At 49.1% G+C, this 26,226-nt stretch overlaps 1 protein-coding gene across 4 annotated transcripts in view; it reads right to left on the bottom strand.

The window, feature by feature from the left end:
• Positions 1–26,226, bottom strand: part of TXNDC16 (thioredoxin domain containing 16) — a 78,204-nt gene that overhangs the window by 19,655 nt on the left and 32,323 nt on the right. For all 4 annotated transcript variants that reach the window (XM_074956513.1, XM_074956512.1, XM_074956511.1 and 1 more), the window contains 6 exons: positions 25,030–25,196; positions 23,801–23,861; positions 19,477–19,597; positions 18,472–18,618; positions 17,917–17,976; positions 7,114–7,282 (listed from right to left, as the gene is read on the bottom strand). In XM_074956513.1, the coding sequence (XP_074812614.1) occupies positions 7,114–7,282; positions 17,917–17,976; positions 18,472–18,618; positions 19,477–19,597; positions 23,801–23,861; positions 25,030–25,196 (725 nt within the window). The remainder of the gene's footprint in view (positions 1–7,113; positions 7,283–17,916; positions 17,977–18,471; positions 18,619–19,476; positions 19,598–23,800; positions 23,862–25,029; positions 25,197–26,226) is intronic.

Here is a 26,226-nt window from a genome sequence, read left to right as displayed (position 1 = left end):
GGAAGACAGAGGCACCAGGGAAAATCCAAACTGGCTTCTGGGAAGGGACAGCTGATCTGTATCATGACTACTCATGTCATGGGTTTGCTCTCTTATCCTCTCCCCAGAGGGAGAAGCATGTGGAGTGGAGCATCTTGTTTCGGTAGGGTGGGTTTTTGTTCGTTAAACATACCTGTTGCTCTGTTTTATATTAGAGACGGCAAGGTCAAGAAATGCACCTTGCACTTGGAGCAGAAAGTGGGGAGGCTTGTGATGGTCCTTAGTTCCCATGGGAGTTCATTCCACAGGCTCAGACCCGCCCCAGAGAAAGTTCTGTCTCCTGCACAGATGAGCTTGACTTTGATTGCTGAGAGCACCATTGGGCCATAAGACCATGGTTGGCAATTCTGCTCTTCATCCCAGAGCTTTAAACAGTCTTTTAGGTAACCTGGGCCCAGGCCATGAAGCGCTTTAAAGATAAAGACTGAAACCATGAACTGGATTTGAAATTCTGCAGGAGGCTAGCATAGAGAGCAGAGAACAGGTCTGATGGGCTCACGGCAGCCTGTGTTGCTGAGAAGGTGTGCTGCAATGTTTTGTACTAACTGGAGTTTCCTAAGAGCTGAAGGTTTCATGCCCAGGTACAGCACACTGCTGTAGTCCAGCCAAGAGGTGATGAAGGCATGAATAAGGGAGGCCAGGTCTTCATCCACCAGGATGGGATGGAGTCTCCAAGCCAACCGGAGATGGTAGGAAGGGTTACTCACAGCCATCGTGGTGTCAGAGCTCAGCATCAGCGAGGAATCCAAGAGAACGCCTAGACTACGGACTGATTGACCAATTGTGGGTGTGAACCTTCAAATCAAAGCAGACAGCATCATGGCTGAAAATGCCCCAAAATAATTTCCTCTGCCCACCGGGTTTGATCCTGGGCGGTATCTGGCTAGGATTGAAATATCCAGTTCGGGATTCTTTAATTCTGGGCGGACTCTTGTGTTTGGAGGAGGAAGGATAAATTCCTGCTCTGAATGAGGTGTCAGCTATTTCAGGAGTGGCACCAGTTGTTCATGGCTCTGTTCCCCAAGCCACGAAGGGCATGGGTCAGATTCACACTGCATCATCTGTTCTGAGAGTTAGGATCCTGGAAGCTTCCAATCTGCACCGGGGACTTCATCCAGTGCCCACTGAAGTCCATGGAGCTGCTCCCTGGTTAAAGTAACAGGTGAAAACCTGGCCCCAGTGAAGACAATGAGATTCCTGCAGCATGGCTCTATGCCAGTCCTCCTGGGTCTGCTCTAGGAGCAGGAGGGGTATTCTGGGGGCAGGGCTGGATAATGCTGCACACCAGTGATCCTTACAGCACAGTGGGCCCTGAGCCTGCAAAACTTAGAGCAGCCCACAGGCATGTGCACGTGTGTGTGTGTAAACACTGGGTGACCTACAGGCTCCATGGAAATCAGTGGGAGTTTGCCACTGACATCAGTGGAGACAGGATTTCACCCAAAGTGCCCTCCTGGATCACGGCCCAGGTAACTAACAGCAGAAGATTGTGGTTTGTTGTCACATCCGGGTCGTGAGGAGTCAGAACTAGTGGTCAGACCCGGAGTCCACAGTCACGAGACTGGAGTCAAGAGTCAGCTGGGTCGGGATACGAGGGGGTCAGAGGCAGGAGAGAAAATGGAGAGCAGAACCACAAGTCAGACGCCAGGAGTCAAGCCAGGTTGGGATGTCAGGAAGCCAAGCCAGGGAAAGAGGAGCAGGAGCACAAGGCACACAGTTCACAGCAGGGTGGATCCCAGTTGGTCAGATAACCTCCTGTTCCTGCTGCTGGGTTAAGTAGGGACAGCGGGCCAATCCGCTGTTCTGGGACTGCGCCAATAGGACCTCAGGGGTGGAGCCTCACACTGGGGCTGGGCTTTGTCGGTCCTGGGTAAGGAGCTGTCAGCAGGCTGCCAAGTGACGGGTTGGAGTATGGCTGCTCCTACAGACCTGGATTTGAGGCCTGTGGGTCATGACATCTCCCCCACCCCTAGGGGCGCTCTCTAGGCAACATGGGTTCAGGTTTCTCAGGGTGACTCCTGTGGAAGGCTCAAACCAGGCCGGGAGCATTAACATTCTCAGCTGGCTTCCAAGTGCATATCTCTGGGCCCGCAACCTTCCCAGTCAATCAGGCACCATAACTTACTCCACTTGACCTTGAAATTAAGGACTTCATGGACAATGTATTCCTCCTGACCGTGTACTTGCACTGGTAGAGGTAGTGATTGGGGTCTGTGGGGGAAATGTGTTCTCAGTGTAGGGTTTTAGAGGTGAGACATGGAATATGGGGTGGTCTTTAAGGGACTTAGGGAGCTGGAACTCAAAGGTGATGGGTTGATTTGTTGTTGAATCTGGTACAGGCCAAGGAACTGGTGGTATAGCTTCCGAGAGGGTCTGTTCATTCTGTAGAAAGCCATACCTTTTGTCCTACAGAGTAGGTGGGTCCTTGTTGCCTATGCTTATCTACATACTTTTTGTAGTCCTCCTTTGCCTTCTCAAGGTGTCCCTTCACCTCTTCTTGGATGTAATGGACATGTTGTACTAGGTCAAAGGCCGAGAGGTTGGGGCAGGATGTTGACAGTTGTGGGTGAAATCAGGGGTGGTACCCATAGTTGACAAGGAAGGGGCTCTGGCCTATGCATACATATTCTGTATTATTATATGATAATTTGGCATATGGGATAATGTAAACCAGTCATTCTGGTGGTGATTAGTGTAGCATCATAGGTATTGCTCTAGGATATGGTTGATTCTTTCCATTTGGCCACTCGACTGAGGATGGTAGGCAGAGGACAGGTGCACGTAGACCCCTAATAGATGTAGGGCCTTGTACCAGAAGCAGGCAGTGAACTGGGGCCCCCGGTCGGAGGTGATGTGATCCAGGAGGCCATGAAGATGACTACATTGTTTATCCAGAGCCGGGCATTTTCCCCTGCAGAGGCTACACCCGTGCAGGGAATGATGTGGGCCATTTTTGAAAACTGATCCACCCTGTCAGGATGGTTGTGAAACCACTGGATTCTGGTAGTTCTACCACAAAGGTCAAGGAAATTGCCTCCCAGGGCTGAAATGGGGTGTCCAGAGGTTTCTGGTGTGGTACTTTGGTGCAGGTACACACCTGGCAGGAGGCAACAAAGGTCTCTATTGTGGAGCACATACGGGGCCACCAGAAGTACTAGGATGTTAATCGTTGGGTTTTATATCACCCCAAGTATTCTGGCAGGGTGGAGTTGTGGGCACAGTTGAAGAACTGCCACTCTCGCCAGTCTGGAGGGAGAGGAGAGGAAGGGAGAAATAGACGCAGTCCCTTATGAACATGATCCCCTCCTGGGTGTTGTGTGGTTCTTGGTCAATAATGGCCACATCATCAGGTGGAATTCCAGAGATAGAGGCAGGGTGGATGAGAATCAGCAAGTCCTGGCAGTGGGTTGCATTAAGGACATTATGGGACTGAGATCATTGGCTGGCTGCGGACAGGAGCATCATGGGTCAGAGCCATACCTTTGGGACAAGGCTTCAGCCTTGCCATTTCTACTTCCTGGATGGTAGATCAAAGTAAAGTTGAACCAGGAGAAGAACAGGGCCCACCAGAGCTGTTAATGCTTTAGGGCATTAGCCCTGCACAGGTGCTCCAGGTTCCTGTGATCACTAAATACTTGGACTAGACAAGAGGCCTCTTCCAAGTAGTGTCACTCTTCAAAGGCAGCCTTAGTTGCCATGAACTCTTTGTCCAAGATCCCAGAGTTTTGCCCAGCATGGGGTAAGCTTTGTCTAGTAGTAGGCAATAGGGTGCCATATTTGTTTGGGTCTGTGCCTCTGGGAGAGGACTGCCCCAATCGGTGTGCTAGAGACAGGCTTCCACAGTGAAAACTTGTGCCATGTCTGGGTGGGCCAATAATGGAGCAGTGGTGAATGCAAGCTTTAGTTATTTGAATGTGTGCTGGCACTCAGGCGACCAGTGAAACTGGGCATTCTTCCAGAGCAGGGGAGTGAGGGGCTTAGCTTGTTTAGAAAAATTTGAGATGAACCTCCAGTAAAAGTTTGCAAAGCCTAGAAAACATTATAGGCTGTACACGTTGTGGGGGGGGGGGGGGGGCTGCCAAGTAGCAGATAGCCTGGACCTTGAGTGGATCCATCTTGATTCCTTCTGGGGATGGGATGAAACCTAGGAACTCGGTTGAGGTCTGATCAAATGCGCACTTTTCGAGTTTACCATATAGACCGTGATATCAGATTCTCTCCAGGACTGTACAGATGTGAATGGTGTGTTGGTTCAGATCATCTGAGAAGACCAATATATCATCTGAGTATACAACTACAAACTGGCCCAGGAGGTCTTGTTGCGCACCATTAACGAAGTGCTGAAATGTTGCTGGGGCATTAGTCAATCCAAATGGCATGACCAAATATTCAAACTGTCCATAGCAGGTCTGAAAGACAGTCCCCCTCTTGGATATCGATGAGACTGTAAACTCATTGGAGATCCAGTTTAGTGTATATGTGGGCAGCATCCACATGGTCCAACAACTCAGAGATAAGGGATAGTGCTTAGTGGTTCTGGACTGTTATTTGATTTAGGGATCGGTAATCAACACAAAGGCGGAGGCTGCCGTCCTTTTTTATTAAAGGACTGGCTGGCGAGGTTGACCTGCAGATGAACCCCCAGGCCAGGTTCTCTTGGAGGTGTCCTCGTAACGCTACCAGTTCAGGCTCTGACATTGCGTAGATCCGCCCAAACGATATTTTCACCAATGGCTGGAGTTCTGTGGGACAATCATAGTCCCGATGTGGGGGGAGGCTTTCTGCATTCTTTTTTTAAAGACATCAGCATAGCTGCAGTACTGGGGGGTGGGAGAATTCCATAGTTCCCCCAGTAGGTGTTTTGATGTGGACAACTATACCTATTTGAACCTTCTTGGGCCTGGATGCAACCCTTCCTGGTCCCTGGCCGCACCGTCAGCAGAATTCTGATGGGAACGTGACCTTCTGTTCTCACCAATGAATGAGGGGATCATGAAGGGTTAGCCAGGAGATGCCAACGATCAGGGGAAAATGTGCAGAATGGATCATTCCAGATCGAATTATCTCTGTGTCCCTGAATAACGGCCTCCAGGGGGACAGTCTCCTCCACATCAGGACCCAAAGACAGTGGAGAGCCATCAACAGTTCCAATCATCTCCGGGGTGGCCTCGTGTTGCACGGGAATCTGTAGGGCCTAAGCTGTAGCTGGATCCACAAAATTGTCTGCTGCTCCCGAATCGATGAGGGTCTCTTGGAGGGGGATCTGCTGGAGATCTCCCAGGATGCGCAGCTGGATAGGTACCTGCAAATTGGAAGCCCCTGGATGGGGCTCAGGGTGGGTCTCAGTGAGGACTAGGGTAAAGGGAAATTCTCTCCCCTCAAGGACCAGGCCGGTGCTCCTCACTGTGTCTGGACTGAGGACACAGCTGCTTGGCACTCGTACTGGGCAGGTCGAGATGACATGGCCAGGGTCGCTGCAGTAGAAGCACAGGTGGCACTGACGGCGCCGTTCTTTTTCTTCAGGAGTGAGGCGCTGATGAGGCAGGTTGGCCTGCACAGGTTTGGTGGGCGATACAGAAGGTGACGTCCCAGTAGGCCTGTAGAGGAACTGCAGGGAACATCTTTTCTCCTTTCTTCATTCTCACAGCTGCTCATCTGTGCAGTTGGCAAGGTCCACGAGGGTGTCTAGGCCCGCAGGCATCTCTACCCAGGCCAGTTTGTCTTTGATTTCTTCCGGCAAGCCCCCACTGGAACTGGTACAGCTGCGCTGTTTAGTTGCACTCTGTATCCAGACATGCACCACACAGGAGGCCGCTGTGCCTTGCGCCCCTGCCGAAGTCTCCTCAGGGTGGCCTCGGCCATTGGAGCTCAGGATGGGTCATTGAAGATGATTGATATTAGCTGGAGAAAGGCAACCCAGTTCGACAGCACCAGCCTATGATCCTCTAGCACGGGGGAGGCCCAGTCTAACACATCTCGTATCAGCAGGCTGATTACCAGGGCCACCTTGGCCTGGTCAGAGGCATAGATTCTGGGACACATGGGAAACAGAAGGCGGCACCGGTTCATGAAACCCCAGAACTGCCTGCGGTTCCCGTTGAACCATCATGCCAGGGTACGGCAATGTGGCACTGGCAGTGCTGAGCTGCCTCAATTGCTCCTGCAGCTTCTGGTTGTCCCTGATCATCTGAGCAACTTGCACATGCAGTGCCTGATTATCCACCTGGAAGAGGAGGTCCCATTCAGGGGAGTCCTATGCTTCCAGTGGCTGTGGCAGTGCGGCTGGGTCGTGGGCACCGGGTTTGGCCCTGCAGTTACTGTGGTCCGAACAGGTGGTCACGGCTGGGTTGTGGGTAGCCGACCTAGTGGTCAGAGCAGGAGTCCACAGTCATGAGACAAGAGTCAAGGATACCAGTAGATCAGAAGCAGAAAACAAACTTTAGATCAGAATCACAAGTCGGGTCAGGCTGGATCAGGATACCAGGGGGTCAGAGGCACAAGACAAAACGGACATCAGAACCACAAGTCAGATGCCAGGAAGTCAAACTGGGGGAGCGGGATGGATCCCAGTTGTTTGGACAGTTTCCTGTTACTGGTGCTGACTTAAGTAGGGCCAGCAGACCAATCAGCTGCTCTGGAATTCTGCCAATAGGACCTCAGGGGCGGAGCCTCAAACTGGGCATAGGCTTCACGGGTCCTGGGTAAGGAGCTGTCAGCAGGTTGCCAACTGGAGGGTTGGAGCATGACTGCTCCTGTGGACCTGGGTTTGGAGGCCCGTAGGTCATGACTCTCCAAACAATAAACAAAGATAAGGTGTCTCTCTATTGTGACAGGGAGAGTCAAACCAGTGGATGGACGTAACCTTTAAGAAAAGTTGTTTCCTGACACTGAAAAGGTGTGGAAGGTTGTTAAGCTCATTCCAGACCTACCAGCTAAACTCTAAGCCTGGTGTTGAAACTAAAATTAGGTTCCAAACTGTTACTATGTAAATGGATTACAGTTCTGCGACAGTAAAGAGCCTTCAGAAATGTCAAGCTGAAATACTAATGACACTGGCATCAACAGGACACTCACAGCCTGAGGAATCTGAGCAGCTCCGCTGTTCCGAGCATGCCAGTGTAAGTCAGTGGTCTTGCTCCCTTCTCATACATCTTGGTAATGGGAAATTGGGTGACATTCTGCTTCATGCAGACATCAGGCCAGTCCCAGCAATTTACTTTGGCAAGCGAAATTCCTTGGGTTCCTGTAACGGAAAACAAAAATATTTACAATAAAGTTTGAGAAGTCAAAGATGAATTATTTAGGCAGAGCGCTTTCCAAATGAGTCCTTGGATATTACCGCATTTGTCGGTATTTAACTGTTAGAAATCCTTTTGGCTTTGGACCTACCATAACTGCAGTGTTGAGGGCCAGATTCTGATATACTTCCTCATGCAGAGCAATGCCTTAGTCCTGGAGTACTGCCATTGAAATCAGTGGGACTCCTCGCATAGTAAGATACCAGTCTGTGTGAGCAAGTGTATCAGAATCTGGCCCTAAATGAACCCCACCCATCAGCCCAATAATAAATGAATTGCTATGGAACTTATTAAAATTCAGTTTAACTATTGTTCCCCTGTCTGCCAATGTACTAATTAGCACAGCATGTTTGGTTCATTTTTGGTTCCTCTGTGTGGCTCATTATGCCACTCAGTGAAACGCCAGTAGCAGTTTCACGTTCAGTGGAGTGTTAACTTGCGGCTTTTTCTGCACCGTGTACACTGTACGTACAGAAGACATGACAGTCAGCTCTGAACCATGGGGTTATAATGCCATTAAGACAGTAAGGTGATGTCAAAACATTACAGCAAAGGACAAATGGCTTGTGTAGCTGTTGGAGCCGCAAGATGCAAGTGCGTCCCCCCAACGTCAGAACTGGCCAGTTGTCTTATTTAATAGCTCTAATTTTGGATATCTTCTGGTACTCCTCTCCCACCCCAAAATCATTTCAGTGCTAAAAGAAAAGGGAGGACGTGGCATCAGATTAGAACTGGGCTCCTGGATTGCAGTGGAGCCATTTTGCTCAGCAATCTGTAACGTGAAGAGAAACATTCATGCAGCAGCTACAGATATTACAGTCCATGTTTATTTACCAGCAGCCAGCATGTTCTTCAAGGCAGTGGCAGTAGGGGTATGCAGAGCTCTTCCAGGGGGTACATCAACTCATCTAGAGATTTGCCTGCTGTTACAACAGGCTACATAAAAAGCACTAGCAAAGTCAGCACAAACTAAAGTTTCATACAGACAATGACTTGTTTATACTGCTCTATGTAAGTACAGTATTTCTATTCCAGCTGAATTATTTAAGAATGATGTGGTAAAACTGAGGAAGTCAGCCATTGTTCAGTACTAGTGTGCTGGGACCCTTTTGTATTTTTATGTCTGATTTTGTAAGCGGGTAGATTTTTAAGGGAGGTGAAACTAGGGGGTACACAAGACAAATCAGACTCCTGAAAGGGGTACAGTCGTCTGGAAAGGTTGAGAGCCACTGCTGTAAGGCAGCTCCTGGCAACCTTTAATAATACAGTCGTCATATTCAGACTCAGCACTTCTCAGCAGGCGCTCAGCTCCCTCCAGGATTGGGCCCAGAGCACAAACAAGTAATAAGCATTCAACCCCTCTGACGTACTGTCATATCCACTGGCAGAACTTCTGGCTGAACTCTTATGTAAAAAAAATAAAATAAACAAAGCTTTCAAGTCAAACAATATCCAGGGTTCAGCTACACATGTGCTATGTCACAGAGCCAGTGCAGGGTTACTGGGGTTAGTCAAGCTGCCGGGAAATTTAGATTCCTCATCTGCAACCCACAGCAGTCACACACACAATACACCACTTCCAAACTATTAGGGACCCTTCCCCTGGCGTCCAACTGCCAACCATCAGAGATACCCATCTCCCTCAAAGCTCTGGATCCCAGGAATTCACTCCCCACTCTCATTGTGTTCAGTCTTTCCAAAGATTAAATTCCCCACAGCCAAAGTTTTCAAAAACAGGAGCCTAATTTTTGGCTTCTAACTCTGCATAAAGGCACAATGGCCCAGATCCTCCAAGGCATTTAGGCTCCTAAATCTCATTGGATTTCAGTAGGAGTTAGGTATCTCAATACCTTTGAGGAGCTGAGCCAAAGGACTTGTGCTCCTAAGTCACTTAGGTGCTTTTGAAAATCCCATGCTTCGGAGCCTCATTAGACTCTGGCCCGTGTAGGTTTGTATAGCCCATCGTGTCCACCCGTGTGTATTCTCACAGCAGAACTCCTTCTTGTTTCACAGAGGGTAGACATCATGCCAATCGAAACTCAGCTGGATCAGGGGAACTGAGGCCCTGATACCGCTGTCATTCCTAAAACCTCTACTATTCTCGCAGCAAAAGACATTCCCCCAGTCACCAGACTCCATTCTTTTTGGGGAATCTCAAGAACTCAATTAAACTCTTGCTTAAGTTGGTTATTGAGATCCTCCACTTAGTCCGAAATGCCATTTTTCTGAGCTCCTCTGTGCAAACCATGTGTGGCCTTTGGCTGATGTCTTCTCAAATGGACATTCAAGCCTCTGGCAAAGCCAGCTGCGATCCTACATCACTGGTTCTGTTAATTCTCAGGCACTTTTCACCCAGAGAGAATTTTAGCAATGGGATGGATCGCTGCTCTTCCTGGATGCAGAACAAAAGGAACGTTAAAAAGACCTTTGAATGCAGTTATCTGGATTTTGGCATCAAAAGATGAAGTCACGCGATGCTTAAGCAGCAGTGGGCTTGAATCCCCATCATCCTCAAACCTAACTTCTAATGCTCCAAAATGGAGGTGGAAAAACCAACCTACTGAGCCGACAGGCAGCTAATTATCCGAATGGCCACAAAACCCCGGAACCAAACAGACAAAGGGTGAAAGAGACCAGGGTCAGAGGTGAGGAGTGATTAGAATATGACCCCCCTCCCCCCACTCCGGGTAGTTATGAACAAGGTCAGATTGTTAAGGGGAGCGCTCGCCTTCATAAAACCATAATGGCCGAGGTCTCCAGAGAGGAAGGAAGAATTTCCCTGTGTGAAAACTCCACAGAGAAGACGGCCCAGGGCACAGCCTCAAGACTTGGGACCGGATCCAAACTGACAACCTTCAAAGCCAGCCGTGGCTGGCAGAGCCGCCATCCACAGAGGAGTAACCTGATTCACAGATCCTTAGCCAGCAACTCAGGGAGAGTCTCTCTCCAAGCCCTAGACCACGCTGGAGTCAGTCAGTGTTACTCCCTGCCCGGGATAAACCATGCAATAGTATCATCCGGCTTTTGTAACAGGCCGTGAAGGGGAAGGAGCCAGAGCAGAGAACATGGCCAGCTTTGGAGGCAAGGGTGCTGGACCTCGGAGGGTCAGGGGGCCATGGCCCTCCCACCTTCTGCCACGGGCCTCCCCGCCCCTGCTCCTCCTCTTCCTCCCGAGGGCCTGCCCCCCAGGCCAGGCCGGCAGCTGGAGCCCAGCCCGGGAGGCCAGGCAGCATGGAGCACCGCACCGCGGACCCTCCGCCTGCCTGGGGTGGGGGGCAAGAGCAACTCCCAGCCCATGTCTCCGCTCCCCAGCCCCCCCCCCAGGGCAGGTGGAGGGTTCGCGGATCCCCACAGCTGCCCGGCCACGCGGCTCTTACCATGGTCGGGCTGCGCAGCTCTGAGGCCCCATCCCCTGGCCAGAGCTAGGTCAGGGAGAGCCACAGTGGGCAGCTGTGGGGAGCCACAAGCCCTCCCCCTGCCCTGGGCGGAGAGTCCGTGGGGCAGGGACATGGGCAGGGGGCTGCTCTTGTCCTTTCCTCCCCCACCCCCCAGGCCAGGTGAAGGGTCCACGGCTCCCTGCTCACTCTGGCTTGGCCATGGTGGGGCCTCAGGTGGAAGAAGCCACAGGAGGAAGGGGTGGGGCGGGGCCATAAGGGGGGCAAAGTGCTCGCCAACTTTTAGGAAGGATCCGCCACCACTGTTTGGAGGGGGAAGAGCTTATCTCACACTTTTCCTCGCTCTCTCGCCTGGCCTGAGGTCGCCATAGGGTCTTTCCCGCACAGGGCAATGCCAGCCTTTCGGATTGCTGTACTGCTCATTGTAAGGGCACCTGCCGGGGAGCGTGCGCACATCATTTCAGTGCCCTGCGGGACAGCATACTTTCCCTGGATAACATATTGGCTCATCAGAAAATTCCAGCCTGAAGACACTGGCCTCCAGTCTCCTCCTTAGCTCAAGATCACCGATCCTTCAGGGAAGAGGAAGGATCTCACACCACACCTGACACAACCCTGTGGCTGCTTTGCCCAGAGACGTAACACACACCACTGGGATTCAGTTCTCTTTTGGAAAGCCAGAGCACGCTGCTCCCTTTTGTCCCACTAACTCCCTGCCTCGGCTAGACCCAATACCCAGAGATGGCAGATTTAAGCCCATGCCCTGCCTGCCACACTTTACCCTCCCAGTGTTGTGATTCTAGGTAACTTACCGGGCAAACCCCCACCCCAGGAAGAGAAATCCACCTGTGGCATCCTGTTTCCTTCATTTCCCACTGGTTTAATGGCATGAGATGTTGTTATTGATCTTCAATTGTTTGGCGCCACCTAGTGGTTACAAGATCATTCACAGACAGCTCCATTTCGTGTTGCTAATTATCAGATCTCGACGGGAACTGGGTTTTTGTGTTTCATGGGGAAATTCCATGATCTTGAAATGTTTTCTGTTCCGAAACGGGATATAACCAAAAAGTGCCAACATTTTCCAGGAAATGAAATTCCAAGGGAAAAAGTGGTTTTGGGGTCGACAAACATTTTGATAAAACTGAAGGATTTCATTCAAATTTTGAACTTTTAAAACTTTTTTAATGTACTGAAAACCAATTAATTTCATTTCAAAAGGGGAAAAAAATTAAAATGTCCTGTTCCGAAAGTGTCTAAAAAGGACGTTTCAGCACTATCGAAACACTTTGTTTCAAGGGGGCAGGGGCAGAAGAAAGAGTTAAGTGTTCTGATTTGCGTAAAAAGGGCATTTTTCATCAAAAAACCTTTTCAAGGAAAAATGTCCAAGCAGCTCTACTCATTATCTTCCTTTCTCAGCACAGCCGCAACCTTCCTTCACTCTGGTCAGCAAGGTTCCAATGGAACAGACGTGTATTTGGACAGGCCTGTGGCATGGGGACAAGGGAGTAAGGGGGGAGCAAAGGAGAGCCTGGATCTGACACTCGTGACATACCTGAACGCTCGAGCTCAGCTCTCGTTTTCATTTTAATTAGGTTTCCCACCAGGGACGCTGTTGGCTCCCATTAAGAGGATCAGGCAGATGCTTGGTTGGAGCCTCGTTTCATAACAGCCACACTCACAAATGCCTGCTGCTTTCCCTTCCTTTTTTTTATTTCTACCTAAGGATCCCGCAGGCTCTCTCTGACATGCCCACAACTAGCTGCAGGATAATGGAGTTGCCCTCTCAGACCGGACCAGATCATGCTATGGCATGGAGGAGCCGGACAGCTTCCTTCCTCGCTCAATATGGTGCCACTGGTGAGGAGGCAGAAGATGTAATGACTCCCAGTGGAGACGTGTTACCACACATGTGGTGAAATCTCGGCCCCACTGAAGTCAATGGGAGTTTTGTCATTGACTTTAGAGGGGCCAGGACTTCACCCACTTTCCCCCGGAGCAAGGATTGCTGTTTCAAACCCATGTAGTAAGCATGACAGCAGCAGGGTCTGAACAGCTGGAGGGAAGTTCACTGGTTAAGTAAAAAAATATTGTTATAACAACAACAGCAGCAACCCTCTCTGAGATTTCCTGTTTATTTTCAGGACTTTATTTAACCAAACAGCAGCAGCTAGCAAAGCTTCTGGCCAGATTCCCTTCATGGGGTTTAAAATGCCAGAAATGTTGAACAGTATCAAACCAAAGCAAATCACAAATTATATCTCCAGAGCTCCCTCTCCTGGGTTCTTGTTCACAAGCCCCACACTCTGTTCCTTGTCAAGGCTCTGCACAGAACTGCTGTGGTTCAAGCTTGCTAGGACATCTGCTTACTGTACGTTGGACACTCTGGGCAGAAGGTGACCAAAGCAAGAAACCCCAGTCATGGCAGAGCACTGCTGCCAGCAGCAGGTGTGAGCCAGGAGAATCACCAGCAACAGCAGTGGCAGGTTATTTTCCAAAAGGGGAATGAGGGACACTGAGCCCATGTGACTCAGAAAGTAGTGCAGACTTCCTCTAAGGATCAATTCCACCCATCCTTCTCTACTCACAGATCACCTGATGATATGCGTGTATTGTCTTTTAAGATAACCCTCATCATTGTTATTGCTGTGTATAATTTATGCAGTGCCATAGATGTACATGAGTTACACCTGACAAGAGACATAAAAAGCAGTAAGAAGAGGTGATTGACATACATTAGGAGCAAGAGAAAGACGAACGAAAGTGTAAGTCCTCTACTTAGCAGGGAAGGAGAGATAACAACTGAGGACATCAGGAAAGCTGAGGTGCTTAATGTCTATTTTGCTTCAGTCTTCACTAAAAAGATTAATGACCAGATACTCCACACAATTAATATTAACAACTGGGGAAGGCATGCAAGCCAAAACAGGGAAGAACAGGTTAAAGAATATTTCGATAAGTTAGATGTATACAAGTCAGCAGGGCTTGATGAAATTCATCCTAGGATACTTGGGGAACTAGCTGAAGCAATCTCAGAACCATTAGCAATTATCTTTGAGAACTCCTGAAGATGGGAGAAAGCCCTGAAGACTGGAAAAGGGCAAATATAGTACCTATCTTTAAAAAGGGGAACAAGAAGGACCTGGGAAATTATAGACCAGTGAGCCTAATTTCAATACCTGGAAAGACAGTAATTATTAAACAATCAATTTGTAAGCACCTGGAAGATAATAGGGTTATACGGAATAGACAGCATGAGTTTGTCAAGAACAAATCATGCCAAACCAGCCTTATTTCCTTCTTTGATAGGATTACTGACCTAGTGGAAAGGGGGGAAGCAGTAGATGTGACAGACCTTGATTTTAGTAAGGCTTTTGACACAGTTCTGCATGACATTCTCATAAGCAAACTAGGGAAATGTGGTCTAAATCAAATTTTTATAAGGTGGGTGCACAACCGGTGGAAAGACCATACTCAAAGAGTAGTTATCAATGGCTTGCTGTCAAATTACAGGACTCCATTAGATAAGCCCTCCCAGAGGTCTGTCCTGGGTCTGGTATTATTCAATATTTTCATTAATGACTTGGATAATGGAGTAGAGAGTCTGCTTATGAAATCTGCAGATGACACCAAGCTGGGAAGGGTTGCAAGCACTTTGGAGGACAGGTTTAAAATTCAAAATGACCTTGACAATTGGAGAATTGGTCTAAATTCAACAAGATGAAATTCAGTAACGACAAGTGCAAAGTACTTCACTTAGGAAGGAAAAATCAAATGCACAGCTACAAAATGGGGAATAACTGGCTAGGCAGAAATACTGCTGAAAAGGAACTTGGGGTTACAGTGGACCACAAACTGAATATGCAGGATGCAGCTACAAAAAAGGCTAATATGATTCTGGGGGTGTAATAACAGGACTATTGTTTGTAAGACACAGGAAGGAATTGTCCCACTCTACTCAGAATTTGTGAGGGCTCAGCTGGAGGACTGTGTCCAGTTCTGGTTACCACAATTTAGGAAAGATGTGGACTAACTGGAAAGAACCCAGAGGAGAGCAACAAAAATGATCAAAGGTTTAGAAAACCTGACCTGTCAAGAAAGGTTAAGACTAAACAGGCCCTGTTTTTTTAAGAAAAAACGACTGAGGGGGAACCTGATAACAGTCTTCCAATATGTTAAGGGCTGTTATAAGAGGTGATCAACTGTTCTTCTTGTCCACTGAAGGTAGGACAAGAAGTCATGGGCTTAATCTGCAGCAAGGGAGATCTAGGTTAGATATTAGGAAAAAATTTCTAATTGTCAGGGTCGTTAAGCTCTGGAATAGGCTTCCAAGGGAGGTCATGGAATCCCCATCATTGGCAGATTGTAAAAACAAGTTGGACAAACAGCTGTCAGGCATGGTCTTTGTTTACTTGGCCCTGCCACAGTGCAGGGGGCTGGACCTGATGACTTCTTGAGGTCCCTTCCAGCTCTACATTGCTATGATTCTATGAGGTTTTACAGGTAATTAGGACAGCATCCATCCCCCAAGGGCACCATCATTTTACATTCCTTGATTTGGGGACTATGACCCAAGAATCTCTTACTGCCAGCTGTCAAGGGGCTTACAGGAATCTCCTGATTCTGGTATGTACATTTTGGTTCGCCAAAGAATGTCGCATGAATTCTCAAACGAGAGCCAGTGTCACGCTGGTCATTAGTATCATGAAATGTATGTACAGATACTGCGTATGGAGTTATGTGTCTAGACACTGAAAATAAGACCTTAAAGTCTGTATCATCTATTGTTTACATGTCAATTGAGCACTCTCTCCTTCACGAGTCACCTATCACGAGTCTGAGCTGAAAGCAAATGAAGGACTGTGAGGACATCAGAGGGAAAAAAAATCTAACAGGAAGAGTTAAGGGGAGTGAACCCTATCCGGAGGTTTACATCACAAGTTCAGGCTTGGCTGAAACCACTGGAGAGAACTTTGGGTGCGAGAAACTTCTTTAGACAAGAGAGTGACTTGTTCGTTAAGTTTAGTCTCTAGAAAGCGTGTTATGATTTTGTTTTATATGTAACCACTGGTTTCCAATATTCAGACCCACTATTATTTGAATCTCTAATCTTTGACAGGAAACCCGTTCTTGTTTTCACTGGAAATATATCTCAGTGCTGTGGTGTTGAACGAAGTGCTGGGCAAGAGGTGAATCTGACAAGCTGGTGTGTACTGTTCCTTTGGCAACAGCAGGCCTGGTGATTCTGTGAGTGTCCCATGGAGAAGGGGCTGGACACTGCAAGGGAGGCTCTGAGGACTCGGCTGTAGGGATGTACCTATTGCTTCCCGTCCAGGGAGAGCGAAGCTTGCAGAGGCCTGGAAGGCAGTGCTTGTGCCAGAGGCTGGTGTTTTCAGGGAGCTGACCCACAGCAAGTGAAGACAAGATTGCTTCACACTAAGGGCGGGTAGTGGTGAGGTAACTCCCAAGCCTGGGTACCCCTGGGAGTGTCACACGGGCATCCTGCTATGGCAGGTTCTTGCCTCTTTGTGTCCAAGAGTTATTTCACCTTCTGCCACTGTCCTCATGTTTGCTATAACTGCTCCTTTACTGTAGCTACCGACTGTTAGTGCCTAAGGGTGACTTTCCCCATGTAGTGGAGTAGGTAAACGGCTCTCGTTCTTGTTTCCAAGGTGTTATTCGTTTACCCCTCGCACTACAAGCAACTCACACACAAGCCTCGTGCTCCTTGGCCCAGGAACTGTCGTTTTGTTATACGTCTGTACCACACCTAGCCCTGATCCCTGGGTGGGGCTCAGAGCGTCTATAATGCAAATACCGAATAAGAGCTGTCCCTGATGTTAGCACGTTCCTTGCTCTTAAGACCATATTTTGACACCTGCTGCTATTGATATTTCAGACTGGACTTGTCCACATTCATGCCCACTTGCAACCCATTTCTGCTCTCGTTTACACTGGTCCGGAATAACCCCAGTGCAGTCAATGGATTTACACCCAATGTAACGGAAAACAGAATTTGACTCTATGGGCCAGATCCTCAGTCCTGTGAAGGTCCCTTTTAATACGTGGTCAGAGTGGCACAAAAGGACTTAACACCTCCCTGGGTCAGCAGCGGGGGATTCCCTCCAGCCTGGCTCTATGCTAGTCCCTCCGGGGATGCTCTCCCAGTACAGGGAGGGCGTATCAGGAACAGGAGGGGGCATTCTGGGGGCAGGGCTGGATAATACTGAGCTCCAGTGATCCTCGCCATAGAATGGCCCCGATGGAGTTTTATCCCCATGGCAATAAAAAACCCACGGCATCGAGTCTCAGAGCCCGGGTCCGCTGAATTAGGCTCGTGGGACTATAAAATTGCAGTGTAGACGTTCAGGTTCGGGGGAGAGCCCAGGCTCTGAGATCCTCCCCCCTCACGGAGTCTCTGAGCCCAGGCTCCAGACCAAGCCCAAATGTCTACACTGCAATTTTATACCACCACGGCCCGAGACCTGCAAGCCTGAATCAGCTGACCCGGGCCAGGTCTTTTATTGCAGTGTAGATGTACTCTCAGGGGCTATTACAAGCCTGCAGAAATTAGAGCAGCCCTCGGGTGTCTGTATGTGCGTGTATATATATTGGATGAAATCCTCTCCCCATAGCACTCAATTGGAGTTTGGCCAGGATTCACCCACACTATATATACACAGAGGCACCAACTTTGTAACGTGCCAGGGGGTGCTCGACCCCCGCTCTGCCCCAGGCCCTGCCCCCACTCCACCCCTTCCCCCAAGGCCCCACCCCCACCCACCTCTTCCCACCACTTCCCACCCCATTCCACCCCCTCCCCTGAGCATGCCCCATTCTCGCTCCTCCTCCTCCCTCCCAACGCATCCTGCACGCTGCAGACCTGCTGATTGCAGTGGGTGGGAGGCGCTGGGAGGGAGCGGGAGGTGCTGATCGGCGGGGCCCACTAGCGGGTGGGAGGTGCTGTGGGGGGGGGAGGAGCTGATATGGGGGGCTGCTGGTGGGTGCTCGGCACCCACCCTTTTTCTTCCTCCATGGGTGCTCCAGCCCCGGAGCACCCACGGAATCAGTGCCTATATATATATACACATCAGTTAAACTTCCTCTCTTGTAAAAGGAGGACATGGTACAGGGTATGAACACCGCCTGCTTTTTAACCACGCAATGGAGCTTTGGCACTGTACCTTTTAATGCAATGGCCACCTCTACATACGATTGCAACATCGCCAGGGACACCGCTTCCCCTGCAACATACAAGAGACACTGTCAACAGCGGTCCATCACACATGGCCTGTCTGTCGGCAGCAGAGTCACTCCTGGTCGACAGGATGGGTTACTCTCCATATATCATGCATCTTCAGTGTCTCAAGTTTTGCCATCACTATAGACAGCGATGGTAGCTTTCCAATTTAACGTGGTGAATTGTTCTGGCACTAGGCTTGCTATGCGGAAGGTAGAATTACACTGAATTTATATGTCACTAAAAAAGAAATACCTAAGTATTTGATATAGAGACCTTCAAAAACAAAAAGCTTGTCTCTGTTCAGTATTAATCTATTACAGAAGTTGATTTAATTGTATTGTTCAGGGTGCGTGAGGACATTTGGAGCCTCCCACTGGCATCTTTTCAGCTATTATTTAAATAGAAATAACGAAATAAATACAGGGACTGTAACAATATACTAAACTATACAAGAAATGTGCACCCACGGTGCTATGGATATGTGTATTGTACTCACAACTGGCGTAGAATAGCACCACCACGTGGGCGGTCTCCGTCAGAGCAGCACTAAAAGTTTCTTCTGTCAGGGTACGGATAAGTTCCAAAGGGAGTTCTCGCTTCCTATCTCTGTAAACCGCTTCCATCACCTGGTCATCTTGAATTTCTACAGCAAATCAACGTACACATAAACATGAGCACACAGATGCAGCAGGAACTCAGCATTTGCCAGGGTTTGAAAAGACCGAAGAAACCAAGCAATTTATTAGGATGCAAATATGTATTTCAGTAGCACCTAGAGGCGTCAGTCAAGATCAGGGCCCCATTCCGCTAGATGCGTACATACATACAACAAAGACAGTCCACGGCCCAAAGAGTTAAGAGTTAAGAGAGATGAGAGACAAGGAGTGGATAGGACAGGCAGATGGGGAATAAGAGGGAGACTGTTCTGATCAGTGTAATAAGCAGCAGTCAGGGCTTGCTACTGATATACTCTTTCGCACGGTTCTGCTAGGAACTCTGAGCTTCACCAAAGTGACTGGAATGATGCAGAGTTATTCCAGCTGAGGATGTGACCCCTGGAGTACACAACGCTTTTAGCTAGGAATCCCATTCACATGAGCAACTTTCTAGGAATGTATTTTAAAGGAAGACTCGCCCGGGCACGTACTCTCTAACTCAAATGGAATTTGAGCACAGCACGCATGGGCACTCAAAAGAGAGCAGCCTAGATTTTCAAAAGTGGCTCTGGATTTTGGGGGCCTGACCTGAAATACCTCAAAGGGGCCTGGTTTTCTGACAGCGATGAACACCCGCCCTCTGAAAAGCAGGTGTCTCGAGTTGGACCCTTAAAAATTAAGGCACCCAAGCCATTTTGGATCACATAGGCCTGTGCGACTACAGTACTTCTATATGTTTCAGAATGTCTCCAGCAAGGAGGCCCTCGTTGTATGAGTAACTCTCCTTAGTAATTAACGAGCACGTGACTAAGCGTGAAAAGGAGAATTCCAAACACCAGCGTTACCCTGGTCATTATTGTCACTTTCATCCTCAACTTCCTGGATCTGTTCGCCCTTTATCTTGTCTTCCACAAGGGCTATTATTTCATCAGTATCTTCCAAAACCAGGTATTTGATCGGCGCACCCTGGGGAAGAGAAAAACACCAGCTGGGACACAAGGGCATTTATGTGCACCTGTGCCCTGCAATAGCTGGAGTCACTGCAATATAAAGTGGAGTCAAGAGGGCACTCAACGGCACCATGTGGCCGCTTTTTGTTTGGTTTTGGACATGTCAATAGACTTCTAGGGCTGCTGCACATGGCTCCAGACTCTCACACTCGGCAGCTGGAACATCAGGCATCCAAGTCGAGACGACTCTGCAGTTCCTCCTCCTGCCCAGAGGGTCGCTGTGGTGTCTGCGGGGTGACTCTCCTCTCTTCCCCTCTCCTATTCCCTGGCACACTTACGGTCAGCACAGGGCAGCTGGCAAGACCTGGGAGCAGCAGCAGCAAACTGGGGAGACAATGCTGCCGCAAGAACTACCCTCCCACACCCCTTCCCCAGTGGGAGCTGCCCTGCAGGGTTCAGTCTTGGGACCAGGCAGTTCCTACTGTCTCTGGGCAGTAGCTTTAAAACCCCATATTTATATTAATCTAGTGGGTTCCCAGCCCTGTGTTTTGCCATTAATGTGGTCCAGCCACCGGCACTGGTGAAAAAAGGAGAACAGGAGCAAGTGTCTTTTTCACGTGGATCTTACTCAAAACACGCCTGGTTGTTGCCGCACCTCTCAGGAGAGAGCGTCTGGTTTCCCTCCAGCGATGGAACTGTGCGCGCTTGGCTGCCGGCCTCCACCAGGCGGCTACATTAGCGTCACGTGAGCCGCCATAAGCTGCCCAGCGGCTAACGCCTGCTTTTGCAGATGTCTACAAATTATGCAACACGTCCACTCGAAACTCTGCTCTGCAAGTGGATGCCGTCACCCATTTCAGACAAGCTACTGGGGCCACGAGCAGGTCCCCTGAGACGATCAAGAACGTTAATGAAATGCTGATGCGTTATTGGTCTTCCCAGAAAATAAGAATTCTAACTACCGTTTGCAGCAATCCTGACACAGAGAAGGATTCTAGCACGGAAAGGTCTCCCATTCAGATAGGAGTCCAAGAACCTTTCCTTTCCCAAACTTAGATTCGTGCCTAGATTCCACCTTCTTCCTCTGTTACAAACCGTGTTACGCAAAGCAGACCTTTGCTTTATGAACATCTACACTGCCGCTACGAGGATATTTTGTGCAGCACCACGAAATACCCTTATTAATTTTTATTGATGTGTTTGTGCTGTACAAGACAAACAATAGACAGCCCCTGCCATCGCAACTTGCAATCAAAGTAAGACTGAAATCTATTTGAGAGGAATTGGAACCATGACTACAATCTTGACAGCTTTCTGTTTTACATACCTAAGGCAATCAAAGAGTCCCCACCTAGGGACCACCTGGGCACCTCACAATCTTGTAACCTATTTTTTCTTCAAAACACCCCTGTGAGGCAGAGCAGTGCTATTACCCCATTTTACAGGTGGGGAGCTCAGGCGCCGAGCGGCTACGTGACTTGCCCATGGTCACAGAGGAAATCTGTGGCAGGGCAGGGACTTGCACCCAGAGCTCCAGGTTAGCGCCCTCACCATTGGATGATCCTTCTTCGGTGATGAACTTTTGAACAAATCTGGGCCCTGCTCCTGCCCCCTCGGTTCCAGCAGGGCTCCCACACTGGCAAGGGGTCTGACTGCAGGATCAGGCCCTTTCTGAGCAAGGAGCTGCTGTCGGCTTTTGGGATGAGCTCCCATTGATGGGTTTTACTTTTATACCAAAGGATTTTACTCCATACCGCTATTTGTTATCAGAAAATGTCTCTTACTGGACTGGATTCTACATGGTCTGCCACTACTTCCCAGCTGTCTAACTAGGTACTTATCTGGCCTTGATGCCTAGAGCATCTGAGCGGCTCAGGATCATTAAGGATTTTATCCTCACAACAGCCCTGAGAGATAGGGAAACATCCTCCCCATTGTACAGATGGGAGACTGAGGCAAAGGGCAGATTAAGGATCTGTCTATACTGTGATTAAACACCTGCAGCACCTAGTCTGAGAGCCTGGTCAGCTGACGCCGGCTCACAGGGCTCGGGCTGCGGAGCTAAAAATTGCAGTGTAGACATTTGGGCATCGGTGGAGCCCGGACTCTGAGACCCTCCCGCCTCGCAGGGTCTCAGAGTTCGGGCTCCAGCCTGAGCCTGAACATTTACGCTGCAATTTTATAGCCCCAGAAGCCAAGCCCTGCCAGGCCGAGTCAGCTGACCCAGGCCAGAGGCAGGTCTTTTATTGCAGTGCAGCCGTACCCTTGGTTCCTGTGTGCTCTGTCACTCAAACCTGACCATTTCATCTCTGTCTGGGAACCTCTCACAAATTATCGTTCTGAGGAAAACAGGGCCTTGATGAAGAACAGAATCCTGGGTGTAACTGGATTGTGTTTACATGAAACCAGAAGAACAAACTGAATTGATATGCATTCTCATTCTGTCCTTGTTACCTTTCCATTCCCTTGTTTCTGTGGCTACGGGCTCATAAGGCTAGATGGCTGCTTTCACCTTCTGTATGTAAAAGACCTACCAGTGCAGGAAAAGGCTTATCCGGTGTAATTTCAACAAAATGGATTTAAAAGGAAATTCATTACAGCAGAAATACAGTGAACAAGCTAGGGGCTCGTCCTATTGTCTCAGACAGCAGAGCTGGAACTTGTGTGTCACTCACCTGACAAGTGGAAAACCCAAGGATGAAGTTAGATTCAGGTCCAATCCTGCGTGCTTTGCACACACGTGAGAAGTTCAGTGTATTCATTCCAACGTGCATTACCTGGCATTTATCAACACTGAACTTCATCCAGCAACCCACCTGCCCGTTCCCTAGCATGGGCAGGTCCCTCCGAAGGTACTTTACCTCTCATGCCATCCCAACATAGTCTCCTTACTAGCCTTTTGGGAGGCACGTTGTCAAAGGCCTCTGTGAAGTTCAAATCCTTGGAGGCTTCGGGAGTCCTAAATGGTTCATAGGCCTCATGCTGGCTTTCTGCACAGGGTGAATTTCACCGTATCTGTTTTGCCCCCAAAACACACATCAACATAGGAATGGAAGGGCCCAGCTGAATTATCGACTCCAGTCCCAGCTATCACAGGTGACCTCGGCATACCATCCCGTTCATACATTTATCAAGCTCCATCTTAAAGCCAGGGACTCTGTGGTGGGAAGGCTGTTTACTGAGCACCCTCTCATGGCCAGGGGTCGCTCTGCAAGCACCCTGTCCTGTTTAGTCCCATACACATGCAGGCTTTCAAGTGGGTAACACCCCCTCCTTGGGGCTGCTTTAATAACAAAAGCTGTTCTTAGCAATCCTCAGGGTGCCAGAAGAAAGTCCATCACCACCCAGCCAGCCACACTTAGCTCTGGGGCGTCCTCTCACAGCCAGAGCTCTGCTTCTGCTCCATTCTCCTCTCCCAGCCCATCTTCCCAGCTGTCCCTTGCTGGAGCTCAAACTTCTCACCCCAAGCTTCTAGGCCCAAATTCCATTGGGGTTTCCCCATACGATCCTCCTGCTCCCCTGGGTTCCTCTGTTGCAGCTCTCTCAGTGTCTCAGAGTCTTCACCCTCTCCTGAACTCCCTCCACCCCCTTCACTGCATCCTCCTTATAAGGCCACCACCCTGGTCTCGCCCAGGTGTGACTCGTTCTATGACCAAGGTTGGCCCTTAAGAGGTGAGCCACCTTGTTACAGCCTTGTTATAACGTTTGCTTTCTCTTAACTCACAGAGGGCAAGTCTACGCTTACAATGCTGCAGCACTTCCGTGAAGACGCTCCTACAGTGACGGGACAGCATCTCCCTTCGGCATAACGAATCCACCTCCGCGAGAGGCGGTAACTTTGTGGGCAGGAGGAGCTCTCCCATCGACATAGTGCTGTCTGCACAGGGGTGTTAGGTTGGTAGACCCGTGTCTCTCAGGGTGGTGGATTTTTCACACCCCTGCGCGACATACTTATACCGATGTACGTTTACAGTGTAGACCTGGCCAGTAGCTCAGTGTCAGCAGCCATGAGCAGCCCTACGCTAATGAACCCGTGCTGTTAAACGCATTGATAAGGGAAGAAATGTCAATTTTACGCATCCAAGGCGATTTGTTAAAGAATAGCGAGGAAAACAATTGTGAAAAATAACACCTCGAACTTCTACCGGGAACTGCACTATGTTCATGCAATCAGATTAAACGTGAACCAATCGTGTCATGAATAAATACAACAACTAACCTCTTCTGCTGTCTTGAGGGCCACGTTAGACCGGAGAAGAACGTTCAGATCTACGGAATCCCTTTCAAAATACAAATCAGATGTTAAATGGTGTCATGGATAAAGTAACAGTCTGCCCTGGCTACTGCCTAACTCATGGGCACTGGTGGTTCTCTAGCAGCACAGGGGTGCTGTCAGCATCTGACCCCCTAATCAGGGGGAGATACCAGGCTACCTTTGCCCACCCCCTCAGCTGTGCTGTGAGCTGCTCAGCCATAGCCTTGGATCTAGATCAGTGTGTCTTGTATATTTCTTTCAAAGTAAAGCAGAGAAGCGTGTGAATTCTCGCGGTGCTGTTTTGAAGGGCGTGGGTTTCTTACGTGGTATTGGCCTGACTCTGCTCCCACTGAAGTCAGAGGGAGTTTTACCACTGGCTGCAGGGAGAGCAGAGTTAGACTAGTGGCTACTGAGGCTGCCAGGAGCCCCGGAGCTAGTTCCAGCAGGCATCAGAGAGCAATCTGATGGATGACCAAAGCCAAACCCAGAAGGAAAGGCTCTGCACAAGCTGCCACAGTGCAACTTGTGAGAGGGCAGCAGACAGGGCTTTTGCAAAGTGCGCGGCCATCACCTTGTTCCACCTCCTCACAGAGTGCAAGCACATTGCCATGAGATGCCTTAGAGTTCAGAGTTACCAGGCAGCAAAAGCACAGGGTCTTCCAAGCGGCCTGCTCACTGATAATAGTATCACAAACAGCAATCAGACCCTACTTGGAGTTCTGTCATGCAGAGAGCCCAGTTCAGTCCAGCACATACTCTGGGTTAGCATCCACAACTCCTGTCCCATCCTGGGTTTTCCTTTACTCATAATTTAAGAACAAAACACAATCCTTTGTCTGAGCTTCTTCCCAAATTGTCCATTTCTCTTTCCTGTGTTACCACACACCCCCTCTTTTATACTCCTGGGCTGAAGCTAATGAGGCCAGCCTGGTCTGACTGCCAAGATGAGTCAGCAAAACAGTTCTGCATGCAGGGACCAATAACTTGACAACTTGTCAAGGGCTCTGTTCTGTTCTGATTTACTCTTGTATAAGTCCAGTGTAATTTCACTGAAGTTATTTTGAATGTATACCGGTGTAACAGAACAGAAAGTGTAGCACTTGTTAGTTGGCCTGAATACAACACAAAGATATAAGTCGCCTTCAAAAGAAGGATTGCTTATACGAGATGTTAATATTACTGAGCTTAAATACCTTGATAAGAGGGCAACTCCTGCTTTCCCCAGCAGCTGCCATGCAACAAACTCAGCAGTTCTCTTATCAACTTCATAGGTCTCCTTCTGACTGAGAATAAATACCAGCGGCAGGCCGAGCTGTAGGTGGACAGTTGAAACCTTTTCTGGATCTTCAGCAACTTCAGTCTAGAGAAGAGATACAATTAAATGGTTAAATATCTTCACAGTCTATGCTAGCGATCACACACAGGTGATCAACAAGCTTAGATTTTAGATAATTATGCGAAGTAGGTAATGAGATAATATCTTAGTTTATCCTAAATAAACAGGATCCAATCACCCCAAAACCAAAATCTGGATCATTGCCATCTGAATACGCCCATTAGGGTTGATATTTAAATGGAGGAGCATCTTGTGACAATTTAGGCTGAAATGTTCATAGATTTTAAGACCAGAAGAGACCATTGTGATCATCTAGTCCGGCCTCCTGCATAACCCAGGCCATGGGTCTTCCCTCAGTTGATTCCTGCTTCAAGTCCAAGCGGTGTGGTTAAACTGGAGCAGATCTTTTGGGGAAAACATCCAATCCGGATTTTAAAATTGCCACTACACCCCGAGGTCAGTTGCTCCAATGGTTAATTACCTTCACTATTAAAAATCTACACCTTATTATCTGAGACCATTGACCCCCAGCACCCTAATCCCTACGATGGCTTAGAAATCCCACCAGGAATGAACAGTAAGACCTGGATTCTTTTTCCCTCCCCCTTTTCATCAAGCTGCTGCAGCTAACACATGACCACTGATCTTCTGCATGACAGACCCAGGCATGACTGATCTTCTGCATGACAGACCCAGGCATGACTGATCTTCTGCATGACTGTGCCAGGGCACAGTACGCCCCAATGAAGGGTGTCCCGTGCACCCTGGGGGTCTCGTTCTGACCCATTTCTCCACGTCTAGCTCAGTGGAGGGGATACTGCCCCAGGCACCTTGCAGCCACAGAGGTTGGGGGCAGTCTCTGCTGGCGTGAACCCATGGAAGTCAATTTACACAACCAGAGCATCCGCCCTGAAATGTCTGCAGGGACACAAACACCCTCTGCAGAGCTCTGAGGCAGGCTCCGGAGTTCTCTCTCTCCCTTGTCCCCCTGGAGGGTACAATACCCTCTGCAGTGCTCCCAACCAACACACTAACACCCAGGGATCCAACCCAG

The sequence above is a fragment of the Natator depressus genome, chromosome 6 (genome assembly GCF_965152275.1).
Source record: "Natator depressus isolate rNatDep1 chromosome 6, rNatDep2.hap1, whole genome shotgun sequence".
Lineage (NCBI taxonomy): Eukaryota > Metazoa > Chordata > Testudines > Cheloniidae > Natator > Natator depressus.
The sequence above is the reverse complement of the archived record's forward strand: the minus strand, read 5'-3'. Positions and strand labels throughout refer to the sequence as shown.